The 21,999-nt window shown below is 53.6% G+C and overlaps 1 protein-coding gene across 1 annotated transcript; it reads right to left on the bottom strand.

Annotated features, from left to right (window-relative positions):
• Positions 1 to 7,779: 7,779 nt before the first annotated feature.
• Positions 7,780 to 21,478, bottom strand: MB (myoglobin). Its single transcript, XM_054574555.1, has 4 exons — positions 21,438 to 21,478; positions 17,181 to 17,283; positions 11,837 to 12,059; positions 7,780 to 8,502 (listed from the first exon to the last, which is right to left on the bottom strand). The coding sequence occupies exons 2-4, from the start codon at positions 17,273 to 17,275 to the stop codon at positions 8,356 to 8,358; spliced, it is 465 nt and encodes a 154-aa protein (XP_054430530.1). The 5' UTR covers positions 17,276 to 17,283; positions 21,438 to 21,478; the 3' UTR covers positions 7,780 to 8,355.
• Positions 21,479 to 21,999: the final 521 nt, after the last annotated feature.

Here is a 21,999-nt window from a genome sequence, read left to right as displayed (position 1 = left end):
AACATCACCCACAGCTTAGGATCCTAGCCAGCCCCTCCTGTAGTCGCTTAGCGGGGAATTTGGTCACTTGTCTTCAACTGGCAGATTAGCGGGTCTTGCCTGGAGAATGTCATCGAATGTCATCGGCACAGCCTCAGGGTGCCGGCAGAATGGAGGGCAGGACTGACTCCAGGACGCAGGTCACTGGACAAGGGAGCGTCAGCCTGCTCTGCAAGGGCATGGAGCTCGCGGCCGTGTGGCTCGCGTGGCTCCTGCCCAGCCTTCCAGGCACAACGCCCCCGGCCCCTCTCCGCCTGTCCCTGCACCCTGTAGGGCACTCCTCTCTCTCCCCTTCTCCCTCTGGATCGCAAATGGCCGGAAGCTGGAGGTTTTGTCTCATTCATCTTTCTCCTTGTCCAGCAGAGGCATCCGATCCATGGTGCTGAGTAAGTGGGACTGTCCCAGCCAGCGGTCATGCAGTCCGTCCTTGGTTGTGTCTGGTGTTGGGGAGCTCACTTCTCCCCGGGCAACCAGTTCCAGTTTTAGAAGTCTAACCCACTGTGATGGCACAAGAAATAGGAGTGTGGGACACCCTGTCCCTCTCCTGGACATGGCCAAAGACCATCTTTTGATTATTTATCTATTTTCTGCTTTTCTTCTCATCTTCCTAAAGAGGAAGGCCGTTGAAAATTTTTTTAAGTTTTTACATTGCAGCTGACGTTCAATGTTAGATTAGTTTCAGGTGAACAGCATTGTGGTTAGACACTTACATAAGTTAGGACGTGCTCCCCTGGGTAAGTCTAGCACCCACCTGGCGCATGCACAGTTATTACAATATTATTGACTGTATTCCCTGTGCTGTGCTTACATCCCTGTGCCTATGTTGTAACTGCTGGTTTCTACTTCTTAATCCCTTCACCCCGTTCACCAATCCCTCCAAGTCCCTCCCATCTGGCAAACACCCGTCTCTTCTCTCTCTCTCTGATTTGTTTCTGTTTTGTTTGTTTCTTTCTTTTCGTTTTAAGATTCCACATATAAGGGACATCATACAGTAGGTGTCTTTCTCTGTCAAGCTTATTTCACTTAGCATAATGCCCTCTAGGTCCATCCATGTTGTTGCAAATGTTAAGATTTCATTTTTTGTTTTATGGCTGAGTCATGTTTCATTATGGCTGAGTAATAGTCCATTCTATTTCACATCTTCTTTATCCATTCGTCTTGCGATGGGCCCTTGGGTAAGAAGGCCATTTTTTAATTGCTGGGAGAGAAGCTAATTTGAGGTATACAATAGAGTCATGGGTGATGGAGAGAAAGGGGAAACAGTTGCCGTGACCAAGAGTTGTGAGAAGAGAGCGGCGACAGCAGCCTCGAGGCCCGAGGGAGGCAGATGAGAAAGGAGAGGCGATTCTGCCCCGGAGTGAGGTGGCCTTTCTGTTGGGGACTCTTTCAATGACCTTCCAGAAAGTGAAGAGTGGAATTTTCACTCACTTACTCTAGTTGTTGAACTGTCTTATTTAGGCATGACGTTGTCCTGACACTGAGCCATGAGGGCCTCTAGTTTTTAGGGTTAGGCCTCCCAGATCCACTTAGCGGAAGATTTATTTGTGCTCAGGTGCAGGTTTCTTGTTGATGTTTGACCATTCCAGGTGTGGACGCTGCCGAATCCTGGTGATAAAAATCTAGCTTAGAACCAGCCCTTGCACTTTCTGAAACTTAATTAGTATCTCTCATGGGCCTTTTGGGAATATTCTGCCCTGCACCAGCCCAGCCCCCTGTGCTGTTTGAGTACCAGAGCAGGAGCTGGCACCAGCGCGGCAGCCCTGAGATCAGCGGCTGTCAGTGACATCAGACAACAACCCCTTCTTTATAACAAGTATTTGGTAACGCCCCTTCCCCATCCTGAAATGAAGCTCTTTGACGTTATAACTGTCCCCTATCCTCAGTTTTAAAAATTCGAGATCATAGCCTAACTATAATATGTATAAAGACAGTTTTTTTCTCATCCAAGGCTATATTTATTGATTTTAGAGAGAGAAACATCGATGTCACACAGAGATATCAATCGGCTGCCTACTGATGCTCTCTGCTCTCTGCTCTGGGATGGAAAGCACAGCCGAGGTATGTGCCCTGACCAGGATTCGAACCCATAGCTTTTTGGTGTAGGGGATGATGCTCCAACCGAGCCACCTGGCCAGGGCAAAGTTTTTTAAAATAAGAAAATAAAATGTTTTTCAATATTTAAGTGCTTGGGCATGATGGTACTAGAGGAGATAGGAAGTGGTTGGAGGCTAGTACCTATTCATAGAATCACCATGTATGCCATGCTTACCTGCGCATGTGTATTGGGTCAGTGACCACGTAGTCAGGACAGGCTGGGTTTGCTGCAATAACAAGCACCCCAAGCATCTCACTGCTCTGCAGTGCATCTCTCACCCACATTTCCTGTTCAGTGTGGCGGATGGGGGTTCTGCTCTTCCTAAAGAGACCCAGCCGGATCACAGAGGCGCCATCTGGACCTGCGTGGTCATGCTCACTGGCCCTTAAGACTTCCACTGGAAGGGGCAGAGCCATCACTCACAGTTTCATTGACCTGAATAAGCCACACAGCTGCACCTAACTTCAAAGGATTAAGAGGAACACCCTCCTACCATGTGCCTGAAAGGAGAAAATGCCCAGAGTGACCACCACAGCCACTGAAACTTCACGGTGGCCCTGCCTTGGGACGGGTTGGTGCCATTTTCTAATATGATGAATAAGTCTTGGTAAAGTTCCCAATGCATTCTCCAACCGCCCCCCCCCCCCATAATTCAATGTATTTTTAAAGAGTTCAAAGATATTTCATTTATAAATAAAATGTGTAAGTTCCAGAGTTAGGGTCAAGAACATGGGATGAACTTTCATGGTGCGTTTTTTCCGGCACATAAGCACACTCAGCATCCCTTCCTCCTCCTCCCCTCACTAAATGTCAGCCTTGTCACTCCCACAAAACACACGTGCCCAAGTGCCCCCATGGGGGACAATAAATACGAGCCCAATAAATACTGGGAGCCACCAATCAGGGCTGGTGGTTGGAGCAAGCCTGTTGCAGCAGAATAGCCCCAACAGGAATATTTTTAATGAAATATCACGCAGAACCCCAACATATACACTGGCTAAAAGTACCACCGCTCTGGTGGAAGCTGGGACACCCATCCTGCCCAATCGCCACCCTGTGCCCCGCACTCCCCACGTTTGTCAGAAGAGCCTGGAGCCCTGGGGCGCAAAACCGAGGCTCCAAATAAGCCAGTTCCCTAATTCACCAGGCCCACAAAACCACCCCTGCTCTCTGCAGCATGTGGTGAGGGCGGCAGCCTGCCCTCTGAGTGTTGGGATCCAATAAACTGTGTGAAAACTTTTGATGAGGAGCCTGAAGCGTCATGCCCGGCCGTGGGGAAAGGCCACGCGCGCAGGTGTGAGGCGCTGAGATCTCGGTTGAGACGGTCGTTTGCTGGGAGGAAGCAGCACCCTTTGCTGGGGAAAAATACTTTAAGCAAAGATGCTGCTCTTCTAAATGTGTTAACACAGGTTCAATATTTTGTTTCTATTTCTGTGTGACATGCCAGCACGGAAAGAATTTTTATATCCATGGGTAACCTGTGGTCGGACCAAGGCCACAGAATGGATGTGGGTCCATAAGTGAAGGTTTTGTGGCTACTTTGTAGAAAAGATCTCTTTCACTGATCACTAAATAAATGGAGAGAGAGCGAGAGAGCGCCGTACAATGACATAGGCAACGAGATAGAATTTAAACTGTCGATGAAATGACAAACATGTGCATGTGCTTGCGGGACAGTTCATGAAACCTGTGCCATCATGTTCGTTGTTGTTGTTGGTCACCTGACACCTCGAGCTCTGCTTAGCTGTAGGCCTGTCCAGCCAAGAGCTCCAGTGACTGGTTCACACACACAGCTCCTCACAAGTGGCAGCCTGAGCACTCCCAGGCCCTTCCTGCCCTCTCCGGCCCCAGAGCGCCCCGGCCCCGGGCCGGGTCATCAGAGCCGGCCTTCAGAGTCCTGGAGAGGTTAGGCTGGCTGTCCTGGGCCGCGGCTCCTGTGGATTTCAGGGCTCCTTGGGTAAATGGACGGAGAGCGCAGAGTGGCGTTCACACGCTCGGTCTCACATCGAGAGGCACACACACCCAGCACCTTCACGGAGACGCCACACACATGGCGACGGACACGCGCACATGCACACATGCACACGGCTCGCGTTCAGGAACCAGGCATCCAGAGCCAGGCTCACCGGTGCTGGCGCCGACTGAGCGTTGGGCCAGGGGCTCGGTATTTGCAACGATGAGCAAAACAGAGGGGATCCCGGCCCTTTCTGTCCAATGGGAGGGAAACAAATAAAACCCAAATGGGTGAAAAAAAAACTCCACCAAATCCATAGTTGTAGATTGTGATAGAGTTCCATTTTTGAAAGTACACCAGACAAGGTACTGTGAAATATATTCCACTCCTAATACCACAATAATTCTGGATAAAAAAATTTTTAATAAACTTTAAAAACGGATAACTGAGCCAGCAAGAAAATAAAGGATATCATTACTCAGAATACAAAACAGCCAAGAGGTGGAAAATAGCAGGAGTCATGAAGGACGGCGTGAGCCAGACTGAAACACATCCTACAGGCAACTCCGAGAAGAAAACAGAGGAATGTAGGAAGGGCAACGTTTGAAGAGATATTTTCTATATCTTTTTACATATATAATATATTCTTATATATTTTATATATGTGTATATTCAATATTCTTCTATAGTTTACATAAAATTATATACAATATATTCTATATATCTCTTCAAATGCAATATTGTGTATGTATTTTTATATACAATATTGCACAATATATACACAATATATATAAACAATTCATGTATAAATCCTATAGGTCCTCACTCCCTGGAGAGCCCTGACTAATGCACCGCTCTCTGTGTGACGTTGAGTCCACAGTCCACTGCGACTGGGCCCCACCTCCCTGACTCCTCAGGACCCCGCCATCCCCACCCCCATGTTCCAGAGCCCTCTGCTTTGTGAGCTCCCCAGAAAGCAGGGCCAAGCCGCCTGCTTCCCCACAGCACCCTGGAGTCCAGCCCAGGGTCCGGCACGGTTCAGGCGTCAGTAAATATTTGTCTGAGAAATAATATATCACGCACTGTCAGTGAGTTAATTTTGAGATGCCCCCCCAATGCAGGGTTGCACCCGACCCTCTTCCCCTTCCTCTGCTTCTCAAAATCCTCCGCTGTCCTCAGGCCCTGAGGCCTCCTCCCCGCGAACCCACACCAGGGCTGGCACCCTGGTCCCAGTCTGGAGCCTGCCATGTAGCATTTGCTCAATGATTATTCGGAAAATCAATGCAGGATAAAAACCATGGCAGGATCGCATTTCGAACATGTTAGCCTGGGATTTTCGTTCCTCCTTGGCTCTTTGTTTTTCAGACAGCAGGCATTTCTGGGCCCAAGCCTCCGCAAAGGATGTGGCTGCTGAATGAGAGAAAAATAGGTCTCTTGACTGGCTTTGCAGATTCCAAAGCTCAGGCCCTGAGAGGACCAGAAAGAAACAGATAAAAGACAAAAAAACTTGGAGAAAATCATGAGGCGTTCCTGCTTGCCTGGCTGGAAAATGATTTTCTGAACATCCAGAAGGAAGAGAGTTGAAAAGGAACCTGATCAGTCTGCGGTGGTTCCCAAAGAAGGTGGCTTTTCCCCTGCTCGCGGCCGTTGCTAGCTCAGAGAGCACCCGTTGCGAGCTGGGAAAAGGCCCCCTTTCCGGGCATGCAGCTTGGCAGCTGGAGCCCAGGCTGGACCCCGCCCTCAGGAGCTCCCTCAGCGGGCCGCACGGAGTGCACAGATCCCACGACCACACGGCAGCCCCGCCCAGCCCTGGAGAGGGTGTGTGGGAAGGCTCAGACAGGCACGCGGGTGTGAAGAGAGGAAGCTAGTGCCTTGCACCCCTATGGGGCAGGGGAGTCCCCAGGAAGAAGTGGCCTTGGGCGGAAGGAGCCTCAGGCAGCCCCAGAATTTCTCAAACTCCTGCTGGGGACCAGGTTGGGTGCAGCATCTCTGAGGATGCACACTGCAGGGGACAGATGACAGCAACAACCAGACTGTCACTTGCCCGTCCACATTTGCCAACAAGTTGGCACACGGAATCCTCTTGGAATGAGCCAAAACCTCAAGGAAATTTGGAACTGGGGAGAAAGGTCAAGGAGCCTGAGATCGAGCACCTGCCACCCAGCCACAACGAGGACACCAAACAAAAATTCAGTTGACTTATATATATATTTTAAAAGTGGCATTCTGTGTACATTGAAGGTATTCATTGAGGGTTTGTATTTTTTTTTTTTTAACTTGCTCTGATCAACAAATATTTGTTGAATGAGTGCTGAACGAATGACAAATGGCTGGTACTTCCCTGCGACCCGACTTTTATTCTGCCCTGATTCAACTAGCACATGGGTCTCCCTGGCTAGACTGTCCATAGTTTGAGGGCAGGGACCAGCTTCCTTGACCTTAAATCCTGCCCACGTACCCTATGCAGAAGCGTTCAGTGCCTGGGCGTTCCATCGAATTCCTACAAATGCGAAGAATATTTTTCCAGGCTCCAAGATCAAAAAGCGCCCCCTCCTGCCCTGCCCTCCCCTCCCACCTTCTCAGATATCATCGAATTCCCAAAGCCCGGTGCAGACGCAGATGGGCAGACGCGAACCCTTTAGTGTTGCCATCTGACGCTGCGGCATGGCTTGGAAAATGAGCCTGTTAGGATTGGAGACACGTCTACATTCGGTGGATGAACTCTGCCCTGTTCAGCGACTGTGAACCTGGGTGTGGTCTGACGTGTGGGGCAGTGAGGTCGGGCTCATTCCAGGGGGCTGAGCCCTGGGGTGGGCATTGGAGGGCAGGGGGCACTTGGGTGCTTATCCTGGGAGCCCCTGGAAATGTATGGGGCCAAGGACTTGGGGCTTCCCAGACCTGGTGCCCTGAGCCTTGGGTGCTGTTCAAGGCCCTCGTGGCTTGGACACCCAGAGGGACCCAGGCCACCGGACCCTTCTCCACAGCCCCTGTCCCGGCCTCCTCCCCAGCCTGCTTCCGGGCGGCCGCGGCCCCATGCCAGTCACGCCACTGTTTTATTCTGGGTCCTTGAAGTAATACTTAGACATCCTGCCCAAGCACTTGGCCTTTGCAGATACGGATTGGTCTCTTGGCTTGTATTTGTAAGTTACTCCCCTGTGTCTGTCCTTTCTCCGTGGCCAGAAGGTCAGCACTTGTCACTGGCTGGCCGCCTAGCTGTCTCCCTAGAGGAAGCCCATCCCCCCCACTCCCGCCTTCCAGGCCACTGTTTGAACCCAGCTCTGCCACTTATAGCTAGTGTCCTTGGCATGTTACTTAGGTTGTTGTGACCACCTGACCATCTCCCCCTGGTTCTGTGCCCCCCACCCTTGGCACAGATCACTCCACATGACAAAGGAAATGTCATGGTGACCTGCCCGCTTTCCCCACCGCCGAGGCCCTCTCTTCCATTCCCAGGGCCCAGCGTTGTTGCCGCCACTGAGCTGTGGCAGCCTAAGGAAGGCAGTTCGCCAAACCGCCCCGCCCCCCGCCGCCCCCCACCCGCCTTCCTACATCTCCTCCCTGCTTCCTCCGCTCCCTCCTCCTCCCCACAAGGCCCTCTGCGTCCTGGATTCCATTGCTGACCTTCCCACCATTTCTCCCCCGAGGTCCCCTTCATTTGTTCGAGGGGATGAAAAGCTCCGGGCAGAGGCTGTGATGTTGCAGAGTCTTTTATTAAAACCAGGTGAGTCACTCCATCAGCTGAGAAGGCACACTTCTGTTCCAGACACCCCACACCTCCCTAGGGCTGGATGTGGCGGTCGGCCACCCCGCCTCCCACCTCCTTCTCACGGCAAAGGGACACTCTGCTGTCTTTAAGGGGCGGGGCGCAGGGCGGGGCGATCAGAGAATTATCGTGGCTGGGGCTTAGTTTGCAGCTTGGATTTGGGGTTAAAGGCGAGGGTACAGGAATGGGTCCGTTTGGAGGTTGGAAGGAATTGGGTTGGGATTTAGGTGAGAGGAGAGTTACGTATGGTCCACAGTCCGCAGGCCACAGTGAGCTGAGGGCAATGCTTCTCCCTGTTCCCAAGGTGAGGACCCTCCACAGGGAGCCCCGCCCAGGCGTGGCAAGCCACCTTGACCGCCCCCTCCCAGCCCCTCCGCCTCTCCCACCACCTCTCATACTCAAAGCAGACACTCAGAAGCAAACTCTACACAGCTATGAGAGATTCAGTCCCCGCCCTCCCCTGCACCTGGGCCCAGGTGGGTGGGGGTGGGAGCTTTGGGGGGCTTAGCCCTGGAACCCCAGCTCCTTGTACTTGGCAGCGATGTCGTTCCGGAAGAGCTCCAGAGCCTTCTTCATGGCTTCCTGGGCATCGGTGCCAAAGTCCCCAGAGTGCTTGTTCTTCAGAACCTGGATGATGGCTTCCGAGATGAACTGCAGGGAGGGGATGAGAGGGGTGCAGGTCACTGGGCCGGCACAAGCCAGCGCCAGGCGGGAGTCAGACCGAGTCCCAGCTTCCCTCTCCTCCAGGGCTGTTTATTGAGCACTTCCTATACACTAGGCGCTGCCGAGTGGTCTCTGTAGATTAACTCCTCTAATTCCCACAACCCAAGAGACAGGGGTGGATGGGGAAACTGAGGCCCACCTCGGCACAGATGAGGGAAAGTGAAGCTGTGTGCCCGAAGCCCCATAGCCAGGTGGGCCAGCTCGCCCACTACCCTCCTCCACTGGCGCTCAGGGTGAGCGCCCCACCGCAGCCTGGCAAGGGCTTGGGCGCCGCCGCCAGGGTCGGAGGGAGGGAGGGCAATGCTCACGGCTGTGATTTTACCCAGCATTGCAATCAGGAAATCTAGAAAGAAATGTCTATTTCTTCCAATGGAGTGTATTTAATTTTTGCATTAATGGCTTAGTGTGGCCTAAGTCATCGCCTTACGTCTATGGGGCTGCAGGTGCAGAGCATTACATTTTCTGTGCCAAGCCCAGGCTTGGGGCTCAAACACATTGCGGGGAGGGCAGGAGACGGGGGAAGGGACCAGGCCTGCGGTGCCCCCCCAGGACGGTAACGTCTCACACTGGGCCCACGATCACTGCTGTCTTTACGTCCATGTGCCATCACCCAGAAAACCTCCAGCCCGGGGCTGCTTTCGGGCTGGTAGGTCTCTGGATAGAAGATGCTCCTGCCCTTTTTCAACAATGAATTAAGATGTGACGCCAGCCGCAGGGGGCCCAGCAGGGTCATTGACAGCGGAGAAGCCCCGACGGAGGTCACGTAGCCAGGGGACGGCAGAGCTGGAGCTGGCACCCAGGGGATGGAGGGCAACTGACGCCCAGAGGCAGGGATGGAGCCAGGGACTGCACTGCGGTTGGGTTTTCCCACTTTCTCAGGGTGCCTGGGGGTGCAAGCGCCCGAAGCAGGGGGTGGGAGGCTGGGAGCTGAAGGAGACTCCAAGGGGCACAGCACCTTGAAAACGCCATCAGCTCAAAAGCCACGAACACCTACCTTTGGGCCTTGATTTGGGGACATAGGCCGAGGTCACCTTTAATGTCACAGATGCAACAAAATGAAGCAGGGGTACGGACGCCGGGGAGCAAGCCCTGCCCTTGGAGAACTTGGGAGACCCGAGTCCCAGGCCCAGCTCTGCCCTGACCCACCCCGCTGTGCGACTTCACCTGTAAAATGGGAGCTTCAGTGAGGCCCCCGGCCGTCCCCCCAACCCAGCCTTTCCTGAGTCTGTGGCAGAGCCACTAATGTCTAGGAAATTGGGGGATGGGGCGGCTGGACAAATGAGAAAAGACAGCCGCCCTCGGCACCCAGCACCCTCAGCACCCCTCGCTGCCCGGTGAGGAGAGAGTCCTTACGAAGAGCGCAGAAGGAGGTGCCTCAGTGAGGGGGAGCCTTTCGGGGGGCTCTGTCTTGACTGTCTGCAGTAAGGGACACGTGTTCCCCTCGGCCCGGGCTCGAGTCTTCTCGCCGGTGGTGCTAACCTGGCTACGTGGTTTTCCGTCTCAGCCTCAGTTTCCTCCTGCCTAGTGAGATGAGCTGTCATCCCAGGCGTAGTGTGAGCTCACCCTACGTCTCCGGGGTTCAGCAGTAGGGGAGAGCCAGGGACTGCCCTTGAGGAGCGCAGTCCCAGCCAGAAGACAGCTGGGTAAAGAAATAAATTACAGCGCAGCCGGGCAGGCGCCGTGGCAGGATGAGGATCAGGATCGAGTGCCTTTGCTGGGGGGAGGGTTGGCGGGGGTGGGAGCAGCTGACTGCCTCCTGCAGAGGAGGTGGCTTCCGAGCTGAGCCTTGGGCAATGGGCAGGGGTTTGCCAAGGGAAGATGAGGAGGGCAGGGGCTGCAGGAAGCGCAGATCTCAACGGCAGGACTGGCTCCTCACGTCTGCGATGCTGAGTGGGTCGAGCAGGCAGGGTTGTGCGTGACTGGGTGGGGGGGTGGTCAGCAGGAGTTCAGGGAGGAGAGGCTGAAGAGGGTGGCGGTGCTGATCGTTAAGGGGGGATATTGTGTCACAGGGGTTCGGAGCTTGAGCTCCAGAGTACCACAGACCAAACTCTACCCCCTGGCTCCTTAGCTGTGTGGCTTTGGGCAAGCTGCTTAACCTTGTTGAGACCTCAGTTTCCAAATCTGTAAAATGGGGACTAAAAAGGTACCTGCTTGGGGCAGAGACTGCTGATTGCCTGCCTAACATCCATTTTTTCTGTATTCCCTGGTCACAGAACGCTAATTGTATTTGGAATGGCAATAGATCACATTTCCCAGCTTCCCATGCAGATAGGCATGGTCTTTTAACTACTGGACAATGAGGTGTATTCAAAATCATGGGATAAGATTTCTGGGACTCCTTAAACTCCTTAAAAGAGAGCTTTCCTCTCTTCCTTGTGTTTCCTCTTTGGACTATGGACTAGATGGCTGGAGCTCTAGCAGCCGTCTTGGACTCTGAGTCAACTTTGGAAGGTAGAACAGAAAGACTCTATATCCCCAGGGCTCCCATACCAACTCTGGACTCCCTACCTTTGAACTCCTTTTGGGTCAGAGGAAAAGAAGACACTGAATGCAACCCCTTCCCTCTTGGGGTAATTGTGAGTATTCCATGCAGTGACCAGGGCACCGTCCATCACCCTCATCCTTATCCTCATTGCTGCCCCAGCCTGCCTGCTGCTGCCCCGCCCAGAGAGTGCACCCATGCCTGTGTCCCCAAGCTCCCTAGTGCTCCCTGTCACCACATCCCCTCCTCCCCTAGGGCGCCTGAGGCTCTGTCCCTTCATCTGTAAATACGCTGGAACCAATAAGGCCAGAACTGAGCCCCGGCAGCTGCGCTCTTGCCACAGGAGTCCTGCGTGGCACAGGGGTTAGAAGCTGGCATTCTGCAGGAATACAGACGTTGCGTGAATCCTGGCCCTGCCATTTGCTACCTCTGTGACCATACACAAACTACTTAACTTCTCTGTGCCTCGGTTTCCTTGTCTGTCGAGTGGATATGATAAGAGGAACTACCTGTGGAAAGAATGCAAGTTGTGCACCCTATATCCACTCTCCCCTTCTTCCTTGGTAACTACATGCTGATTTGGGAGAGGAATGTATATCTAATCTCAATGACCCCAGGAGGGAGGTAAAGCCCACTTCACAGATGAGGAGACTGAAGCACAAAGAGCAGTGACCTAGGGCACCCAGGAAGTCAGTGGCTGAGCTGGGACTTGAGCCTGAATCTCCTCCCTCTGCGGCCCCTCCTTCCTTCCTCCCGCGGGCCCCTGGCCCTGTGGCCCACCTCCAGGTACTTGACGGGGATCTTGTGCTTGGTGGCATGTGACTGGGCCAGGGGCTTCAGCTCTGCCTCGTGCTGCCCCTTCTTCTTGAGGATGCCCCCCAGGGCAGTGAGCACAGTGGCACCGTGCTTCTTCAGGTCCTCAGAGGCCTTCATCTCGTCCTCTGACTTCAGGTTCTTGAACTTCTCGAACTTGTCCAGGGTCTCAGGGTGACTCGTGAAGAGGCTGCGGGCACAGGGAGGGCTGAGGTCAGACATGGCAATGCGCAGCGGGGTCTGGAGGTGGCCAGGCTGGAGCTCAGACCCAGACTCCCTCCCTTCCCCCCGCTGTGTGACCTTGGGCCGTTCACGTCACCTCTCTGAGCCTGTGCTTCCTCGTCCGAGGGACGGGGGTTACTAGTCCCTGCCTATGGAAGTGCTGGGAGGAGTAAGCGAGATCATACATGCTGAGTGCCACGCAATGTGTGGCATAAATGCTTGCTATTATTTTTAATTACTATTTTTTTTAATTAAATGTATTAGGGTAACATTGGTTAAGAAGATCGTATAGATGTCAGGTCTATTTTTATCATCGCCCTCTTCTTCATTGTTATTGTGAGAGGAAGGAAGGGAAGGCATCGCCGCATTGCACCCTGGCTTCACCTTAATTTTCTCTAAGTTGTTTGGAAAGTAGATGTCAGAGTAGCATTGAGAGAGGAGCAGAGGCGGGGGCCAAAGGACCCTGGATTTTTTGAGCGCCTGTGCTAGGCTCTGCATTTGACTTAGGGTCATATTACCCACGTCACAGATGAGGGGCCAGCAGCTCGGGGTGAGAAGTCCTTGTTCAATATTACAGGGCTGGTGTGCAGAGGAACCAGCCTGAAATCACATCTGGGTGACTCAAAATGCAGTCCATGCCGAGGACCACCTCGGCAGCCTCCTGCCTAGGGATCGTCATTGGGCTGCTTACATACTCCCAGCTACGGGAGGCTCCTTACCTGCCGTGAGAGCCGTTCCACGGCCTAGCAGCTCTCAGGCTTAGAAAGCTCTTGCTTATTTTGAGGCCCAGCTTTGATTCCCTGCACCTCCCATGCCCCTCACACTACAGAGGGTGAGGGGCCTTGGTGGGAGCTGCCTGCCTAAGACCAGGCCCTCGCTCCTGCCAGGGACCCCGTGAGCTGGCCACAGAGGGGTTCTGCTCGTGACCCTGAGCCGGCACCTCCAGCCTTGGACCTCAGTCTTTCCTGCTGTCAAGAGGCTGGTGTTGGCTAAAGGGCATCATCGCTGGCCCTGGGTGCAGGGGAATGTCCCCTGTTTCACTGATGGGCCAACAGAAGGCCCCAGCGGCAGGTGACTAGCCCAGGGTCACATGGACAGACGGTGGCAGAGCCCAGACCCGAACCCAATGGTGGACATTTCCATTACTCACTCCCCCTCCCTGGGTTGCACCCTGGATGTTTGTAGGAGCAATCCTGTCTGCCCAGGCTCTATCCCCTCCTGCCTCATGGCTTCAGTTCCTTGAAAAGTTCCTCTTTTGTAGCTTCCTGGCTCTGTGACACCCTTCAGCTTGACTGTGGACTCCCTCCAGTGGGCACACGTACTTCCAGCATACACCGGTACCCACATGCATGCCCGCACAGACAGGCATCACGTAGCGCGGACGGGGAGCACCGCCCCCCCCGGGAGCTATTCTTCCCTGCCCCCCCGCCCTGTCTTTCCCAGAAAGCTCAGGGCTGTCCACGGCTGTGGCCAATGTCATCACCTCACCCCGGGGCCCAGGCCAAGCCTTGTGTGTCACTGACAGCTCATCTCTGGCACCTTTCACCCAAGGGTCCTTACATAGCTCCTGGCTATTATTATCTGGCTACAACGATCCTGGAACGCCTGCCTGACAGAAGCGACACCGAGCACCCGCAGGCAGAGGCCTGACACCAGGACATTGGAAGGGGACTGTCTGGGGCTGGATGGGGCCGAGGGCCTGGGACCCAAAGGGGCCAGAGTTCTCCGACATTTTGGGAGTCTCCCAGATGTCCCGGAGAAAGGACATGGGACTGAGAATTACAGAAGCTGAATTCTGTCCCCAGCCCTGTCTTCAACATGCTGTGTGACTTTAAAGGAGCCGCTCAACCTCTCTTAGTGCACCCATCTGTAAAGCACAAGGCTTGGTCCAGCCGATTTCTCAGCCAACAAATACTAACTCCTGCCCCCAACACCACCCTCTACTCAAGCACCAGTCAGCCACAGAGGGAGCCCAGGTTTATGTCAAAGTTAGTTCGCCTGAGTAGGGCCCACCAGAACATTCGGGCACCACACAGCCGCCTCCCTCCCTTGGCCTTAAGTCCTGCAGCTGAGGGTCCCCAGGGCAGCCACAGAGGGCCACACCCAGACTCATCGGATAGCAGCAACCTCCAAAATGAGCCGACGAAGCCCCTACCCTGTGGAAATGGGTGGGGATGATTTTCCGAGTGTTTTAGAAATGTCCCCTCGCCTGTTGTTTTCATTTTCAACTCTGTCATCAACCTGCCTTGTTGATCACAGACCCGCAGGCAGGTCAGAGAGAAAGGAGGGCAGTTCCCAGCTGTCCACTGAACTGTCCCCAATTAGACTCCCGCACAGAAGTCGGAGGTCTCTCTCAGACCTGCAGAACTCCCTCTGTGCTCTGGAACCGAAGAGCCAGGTGGGGATGGGAACTCATCACTAACGTGCCAAGACCGTGGACGAATACAGCACAGCGGCTGACAGCAGATATGCTAAAGCCAAGCTGCTCGGACTCGAATTCCAGCTGTGTGACTTTGGGCAAGTTACTTAGCCTCTCTGTTAAAGGTGACAGTAAAAATAGTACATACCTCATAAAGTTGTGAGGCTTAAGTGAGTTAATATGTGTGACGTGCTGAACACAGGGCCTGGCAAGCAGTGAGTCCTGTTGAAATATTTGCTGTCCCCTCCTCCTTGTCATCATCTCTACCCCCAGCACCTCCTCCATCCTCAACACCATCATCATTCTCCTCCTCGCCTTCATCATTACCGCCATCATCCCCATCACCACCTCCATCACCGCAGCAGGGTCATTGTTAGGGCCAGGAATTTGTGGTTCTGCCTGTGGCCCCCATGGGCTGTCTCGGACTCTTGGGCCATGTTTCCTCTCTGCTAGAAGAGTTAATGACCACCAACAGTGATTCTCAAATTTTTCATGACCTTGAAGTCCTTTGCTCAAATGCAAAAAGGAATAAAGCAGGAAAAGTTTGGGCAAGAGAAGGAAAGGCAGGGGGGGGCCTTTCCTGAACCCCTACTCCTGGAACCAGATTCTTCAAATGTCCTTCCAGCTTCTGCGTTCTAGAACTTTATCATCAGCCCTGAGCATTTAATAACAAACTCAGCTGAACTGCAGCGTGCTCTTTGACGATCAGAGGGGTGGGAGGAATGGCCCTTCCAGGTTCAGTATCTGGAGCAGAACCAAGAGGCCAGGTCATAAGCGGGCATTGGCAGGCCTGGGAGTTAGCCGTCTCTCCCCACCCCCTCCCCTCACCCCAAACACTGAGAAGGCAGAGCCAGTTGTCATGGTCTCCACATGTCCTGCAGCCTAAGATGTGATAGGGCATCAGGCCCTCTGGAGCCTTAAGGGGCCACCAGCCTTAGACGTGACATCTTGTCCCTGGCACCTGGCCCATGGCACAGGACTCTCTGATCCACCCTGGGAAGAGAGAAAAGGTTTCCCCTGATGACACACTCCCCCGAGTCTTCTTCAAGACATGCAGTCCCTGTCTCAGGGCTGGCAGCCCCAGGTCACCTTGGAAAGACTCCTGCTCTGCAGGCTGGCCTCCCCCCGCCGGCTGCCCTGTGCCCCCTCCGGTAGCAGGGGGACCAGGGACATGGGGAATGCCAGGGCACGCGGGCGGGACGGGTCTCAGAGACCACGGCAGAAAACCCCTTCACTCAAGCCACAGGGAAATAGGACCCAGAAAGGGCGGGAGACTTGTCCAAGGCCACACAGCAGGTGGCTGAAGGGGGTCACCAATGTCGATGTCAGCTTGGTGGGGGGAGCCTTTTGTCCAATCAGAGAGAAACTGTTGCAGCCTCAGCAGCCAGATGACAGAGACAGGGGGAGAAGGACATACGAAAAAATCCTAAGGTGAGGCAGCAGAGAACTTCCTTGACTGTGCTTCCTCCAGTGATTCTAGTGTGGGCTGCCAAGGGCTCGAACTTCAGGGAGCGGAGCTTCCAGGACTGGCCATTCTCCCCAGGCATGGGAGCTGGAAATGCATGAAGCCCAGGGGAGACTAAAAGGGCACCCTGGTGGAGAGAAAAACCTGCCCTGGCTCAGAGAGAAGGAGAAATTCATCTGTAAATTAAATTGTGAAGGGCAATCCATTCACTCATGGCAACCCCGTGGCAACCCCATTGCCCCTTCTTCCCGGTGCAGAAATGCTGATTTACACCACAGTACGTATTTGACCTGGGCTGTCCCAGAGCATGAGCCAAGGCGCCGGGCAAAGAGGAGAGCTGACCACCATTGGGGGTGCAGGGCAATGGAAGATGAGATTCTATTTACAGGCCACAAGCCGTGCTCTATATACAAAACTTGGACATTTTTTCCCCTTTGGTTTATTCTGGAATCCCTTGCTGTAGAAGGTAAGACATGTTTGGAGACCACATCGGTCTGAGCTCTAAGATTGAAGACATACTCAAGGTCATCTGTTTTCTAATTATAATACTTTAAAGGTCTGTGGGCTGGACTGCATCTATAACGGTTATCAACGTCTTTTAGAACTTTATATGCCAGGAAATGTGCTGAGCCCCTAACATGACTCACCCTATTTAATTCTCACTTCTACTCTATCATGCGGATATTAGCATTTCTCCCACTGCACAGGGGAAGAAATCAAGGCTCAGAGAGGCCGTGTAGCTTCCCGTAGCTCACACAGTTGCTCAGTAGCAAAGCCAGGTCGAGAGCTACACGTCTCATCTGGAAGGCCAGCTCTTAGCCTTGATACTTTATAGACTTTAATGAACTTGTGACTCTGGGGGGACATCTGTCTCCTCACGTCCTCTTTCATCCTCATCCAATAAGTGAGGCAGCTGGAGAAGACCACTCAGGGCTGTGGTTAACTCTGACTGTCTATAATTCCTCTTCGTGGGCTCTAGGCATTCAGGTTTGAGCATCAAACATCTCACAGGTATGAGATGCATCTCCTTTCCTTTTCTGATTCTAACCCCTGACACTTAAGAACAAAGGAGAACAAAACGGGGATTTTCACAAACGCAATAACACAGCCAACTGGTCAACCCCAGGACAAAGTTCCATCTTGCTGTCAAACACCCTCGATCTCTGGGAGGCAGGTCATAGGACAATACAATCTCTTCCTTTTACCTGATGAGGACTGCTTGCCCATGGCCTGGGATGTCAGCCTCCACCTTCCCCCAGATAGTCAGCACGGACTGCCATTCCCCGTCGCTGAGCCCCATGGCGTCGTCTGAAGAAGACAGAAAGAGCAGGTGCAGGCTGACCGAGTGTCCTGGCCCTGACAGCTGGGATTTGAGGCCGCCTGGCCCCAAAGGGCTTTTATACCTTCCCTGGTGCTTGACACAGATCACTTGACAGCTTGCTCACTGCTGCCCCCCTCCCCTCCCCCGCCTTCTTGCAGGGGTCTAATCTTTTCCTTTCTCTAGCCCTCACATGGAAGCTATTTTGGGGCAGGTGCCATTGTGGGGAGGTAGGACAACTCAGGCCACATGGCAGAGGGGGTGGTTGTGTGTGTGGAAAGAGTGGGGAGGAGGTTGGGCCACTGTCTGGACTCTCAACGGCCAACAGAAAGGGCACCACCAAGGCGGATGCCAGCAGCCTGAAACCCAACTCTCCCTGCCGTCAGCCGCCCTGAGAGGAACTGTCATGTTTCTAAGCTTGGGCAGCGGGGGCCCGGGCTGGCCCTGGGGCAGGCCTGGCCCCTATGGGTCTCCTTGTCCACATTCTTCCCACTTTGCCAGAATGCCTCTCACCCAGCTGGAGTGGTAGGAAGGAGCCTAGGTGGTTTTGTGCTTATTCCTGGCAAACCCAGGCAAATCCATAACCTCTTGGAGTCTGAATTTCTCTTGCTCCACCCAGAAAACTGGCATCCTGGCCTTATTCAAATACTTCCCGCTGAAAAGTCTTGCTTGACATACTCCCTCAAGGCACCTCTGTGTATCTTCTGTGGTCCTTTTGTATTGCTCACCTCCCTGCTTCACATTTCTTTGTCTCCATGTGGGCTCCTCCATTAGTACTCAGATATTGTGCTGGGTGCCAGAGCCTATCCAAGCACTTTACTCTCGGTAACTCATCATGCTGGATACTGGCACTATCCCCATTAAACTGAGGGGAAGTTAGAGAAACTTGCCATGGTCACACAGAGACTCAATGGAGCTAGAATTTGAACCCCTGAGTACCTTACTTTGTTGTTCAAGTGAGCAAGGGCTCTGTTTTCTTCATCTGTGTATCTCTTGGACCTCACGCAATGTCTCATACAAGGTTTGAGTTGAATAAATGTTCATTGAATAAAAAGACGGATGGCCTTGCAAGGAACGCAAGTAAAGATGACTGGCCTTCTATAAATCCATCCGTCATCATCCATCATCCATCCATCCATGATCCATCCGCCCACCTAATCACCCACCCATTCATTCATCCATCCATCATCCGTCGCCTCTCCACCGACCGTCCAATTCATTTACCCATCCTTCATCTGCCCATCCACTCATCAGTCACCGGCTCCTTATTGTGTGTCAGAAACTGCTCTCCATGTGGAGGGTGACAAAGTCAAATAAAACACACCTCTATGTTCAAGAAACTCTAGTCTCCTTGGGGAGATAAGGAAGAATAAAATTACAGCATAGTTCATCTAGTGCTACGATCAAGATATACACAAGCCCTTTCTCCCATGTACATGGGCTTTTACAGTTTCCTGCTTGGGCAGGATTACATCGAATCTTCACCACGGCCCTGTGAGGTAGTGAGCATCACCCTGTTCTACAGCTGTGGACTATGAGGCTCAGAAAGAATAAGGAAGCATGCTGACTGCCCTGGGCCAGTACTAGGCATGTCTGTTATGCCTACCCTACATATATAGCTCTTTCTAAAAGTAACTGTCCTGCCCCAGGCCCTGCTGAGGGGCAGGTGTAGCGGTCATGTTCTCCCCGCAACTTACTGCCTGACTCAGCTGATTGGACCAGATTTGGCACCCGGCCTGAGGCCGCCAGGTCAGGGCTCTGTCCCACAGCCAATGTCTATTAGCTACGTCAATCGGATCCCCTCTTCAAAATGTGAACAGGGACATTGGGGAAGAATTGACTAAGCAGTAGGAAAGGCAGAGTGAAAAAGTCAGTTTCATGACCAGCACTGAGTTAAGAGCCCCTCCCTGCAGCCTTGGTCTGGAATGCCGTCCGTGTTGACCTGTCACCTCCATGCCGGGCCCAATTACCATCTGAGGATTGCTGTGAGCTCCCACATGTGATGTGGCCCCCCACCCCCACCCTGTGTAGCCTTTCAATGAACCCTACTTATTTATTGAATCAGCTGGTTCCTATGACCAAAACGGTCAGGCGCTCGTCCCTGAGAGTGTGCTCGGGAGACACACGTGCGTCTTAGCCCAGGACGCCGAGCCAGTCGACCTCCAGGAGCTCTCCAGCTTCACCAGTGGAAGATGCAGTAGCAAAACGAGTAGGTAAAAATGCCATGGGATTTTCCGGGGAGTGACCACTCATTCATTCGTTTGTTCGTTCGTTTGCTCATTCATTCATTCAACAGCCTGGAACTGATGGCCCACTCTGTGCCAGGCCCAGGACCAAAAGGAAAGGCGGCTCTGAAGGGGTCTGCTCAGACCCTCAGCAGCTTCAGCCACCACTTCTGGTCACTTGCTGGAGGGTGAGCCCAGCAGTGCGGCAGGGCAGGACAGGCCAGGGCTGATTACTATCCCACCTGGCTGTCAGGGAACAAAGACTTGGAGGTTGGTAAGCGGCAGAGCTGAAGACCAAACTTGAATCTACAGCTTTCCTCCCATCTCCAGCCCCTGAGCTGTCTGGGGACAGCCTGGGTATTTAAAATCTCATCAACTCATTACCAATGCTAAAGTGTTTAATATGAAGCTGTCACCCCTTGGCAGGCACCCGCATTAACTGGCACACTCATGGAAACCTGTGGCTTTGAAGTTGATGAACCTTTTAAGTTTTACCATTTAAGCTAATAGGCAGGAACCGACATCTGTTTGTACTTACACATCTCTACAACAGAACAGGCGTTACCTAATGGTTGCTATGGCTACCTGGAGTCGCCAGTTCTGTTTGGGGGCTATAATTATCCCTGTGACAGACTTCAAGTGGCTAGAACAGGGGAGCTGGAGGCGCATGGAACAGGAAAGCCACGCTGCCTTTGCACTCGACCGTCTGCAGCCTTGCACGCTCATGTCACACGCGCACACAGAGGAGGGTTAGTTTGACACCCAGTGGGGCAAAATGGATCCCACCAGCTCAGGCCTATCGCTTCTCTTTTTCTGTTTCATATCACAGACTCCTTTGAATGTGAAAATCTGAGAATTGTAGAACCATCCTTAAGTCTGCAAATTCTGGAGTCTCGAGACCCTAGAATTAGAATTCTAGGGTGCCAAAGTCTTCGACTTTCACCACTCTGGATACTTGGGTTCTAGATTCCAGGATCATAGAAAGGTAGAGATAGAGCAGTCTAGAATTACAGGGCCATAGTATGCTGAAGCTTCTGGGGGCCTTCCATGGTATTTTGTTCAAGTTCCCATTAATGGCAGCGATTCTTCCTACACATCATCATCAAGCGGCTGCTTGAATACTCCCAGGAGCTGTGAGCTCACTACCTAAAGCTTTAGCCTCGTCTTTATATTGAACTAAAATAGGCCCTCTTGTCACGCTTACTTGCTCGTCCTGGCTCTGCTGGGTCCTTGGGGATGCAGAGGGCCAGCAGGGCCTCTCGCACTAGGGAAGCTGCAGGTTCACCTATGTCTTTCCTGGTCCTGGCTAAACACACCCCAGGACTTCAACGGAGCACCCTCCCCCGGCAAAGTGTGCTCTTCAGTGTCTGCTGACTCTCACCTCTCATCACAAACATACATAGAGAGAACTTCCTAGCAAGGGGCTTCCAGCACCCACCACCCAGGTTTGAGTCCCCGGGGGGCTGTGCACCAGGCCTCTCTGTTTCAAGGGACACAATCCAGCCCAGGTGGCTTGGAAACGGCTAGCCCTTGGCCTCCGGCAACTCCCCGCACTGACTCGAGGGAACTGCGCTTTAAGATAATACCGAGGGAACCAACGATGGAAAGAATGAGAACACTTTGGCTCTCCAAAGCCAGAGGTCCCCTCAACCTTGACCGCTTCCCTTCCTCCTCCTCCCGGGAGCGTCCCCTTCGGGGGCGGCCCGGACAGTGCCTCCCTCCCGCCCAGCTCTGCTTGCTCCTTCCTGGCAGGGTCTGCCCTCCTGGACCAGCGCCAGGCCGGACTCAGGGCTGGGCTGGGCCTGGAGCCTGCAGCACCCGCCTGAGGCCCTCGTGGGGCGGCGGGACCCCCCAGCTTGCCCCAGACCCCACTCGGGCCCACCCCCCTCCCCCCAGCCCCTGGCAGGCACCGTACTGACCAGGTCTCCCCTTCTCCCCAGCTGTCCTCCTGAGCCTCCCGCCAGGCAGCGGGGCTGGGGGTGGGGAGAGGTGTCTTATAGCAGCCGGGAGAGGCACAGGGAACTAAAAATACAGTTCCACGGCAAGACTCCTCCTCTCCCTGGAGGCCCAAAGGGGCTTATTGGAGGGGGGCTGGCGGGGACACAGGATCCCAAAATTCCCGTCAACAGGTGTAGCCTGAAGACACTACCTCCCTCCCCCTTCCCTTTCCTCCCAGCCTCCAATGGCTCCTCCAGCCCCACCTTGCACCTGTCACCTGGATGGAGCCCAGCCCCACCTCCACTGCACCTCCATGTCCTCTCTCCCTCCCTTCCTGGCCCATTCCAGCTCCCCTTCCGGGAATCTTCCCCCGCCCCCAACTCCACCCCCTTCCCAGCAGGTGTGTCCTCTCCCCCTCTGGGCTCCAACACAGGTGCAGCCTTCTCACCTCTCTCTGCTTTGGGGTGCGGCTCCCCAGTTTGTGACAGCTTCTGTGAGCTTCCTCAGGAGCAGAAATGGAAAAGCCACAGACATCCACTGCAC

This window comes from Pteronotus mesoamericanus, unplaced genomic scaffold, assembly GCF_021234165.1.
Source record: "Pteronotus mesoamericanus isolate MK-2021 breed Mesoamerican mustached bat unplaced genomic scaffold, CSHL_Meso_final contig_263, whole genome shotgun sequence".
Taxonomy (NCBI): domain Eukaryota; kingdom Metazoa; phylum Chordata; class Mammalia; order Chiroptera; family Mormoopidae; genus Pteronotus; species Pteronotus mesoamericanus.
Note: the sequence above shows the minus strand (reverse complement) of the source record. Positions and strands in the feature narration are given on the sequence as shown.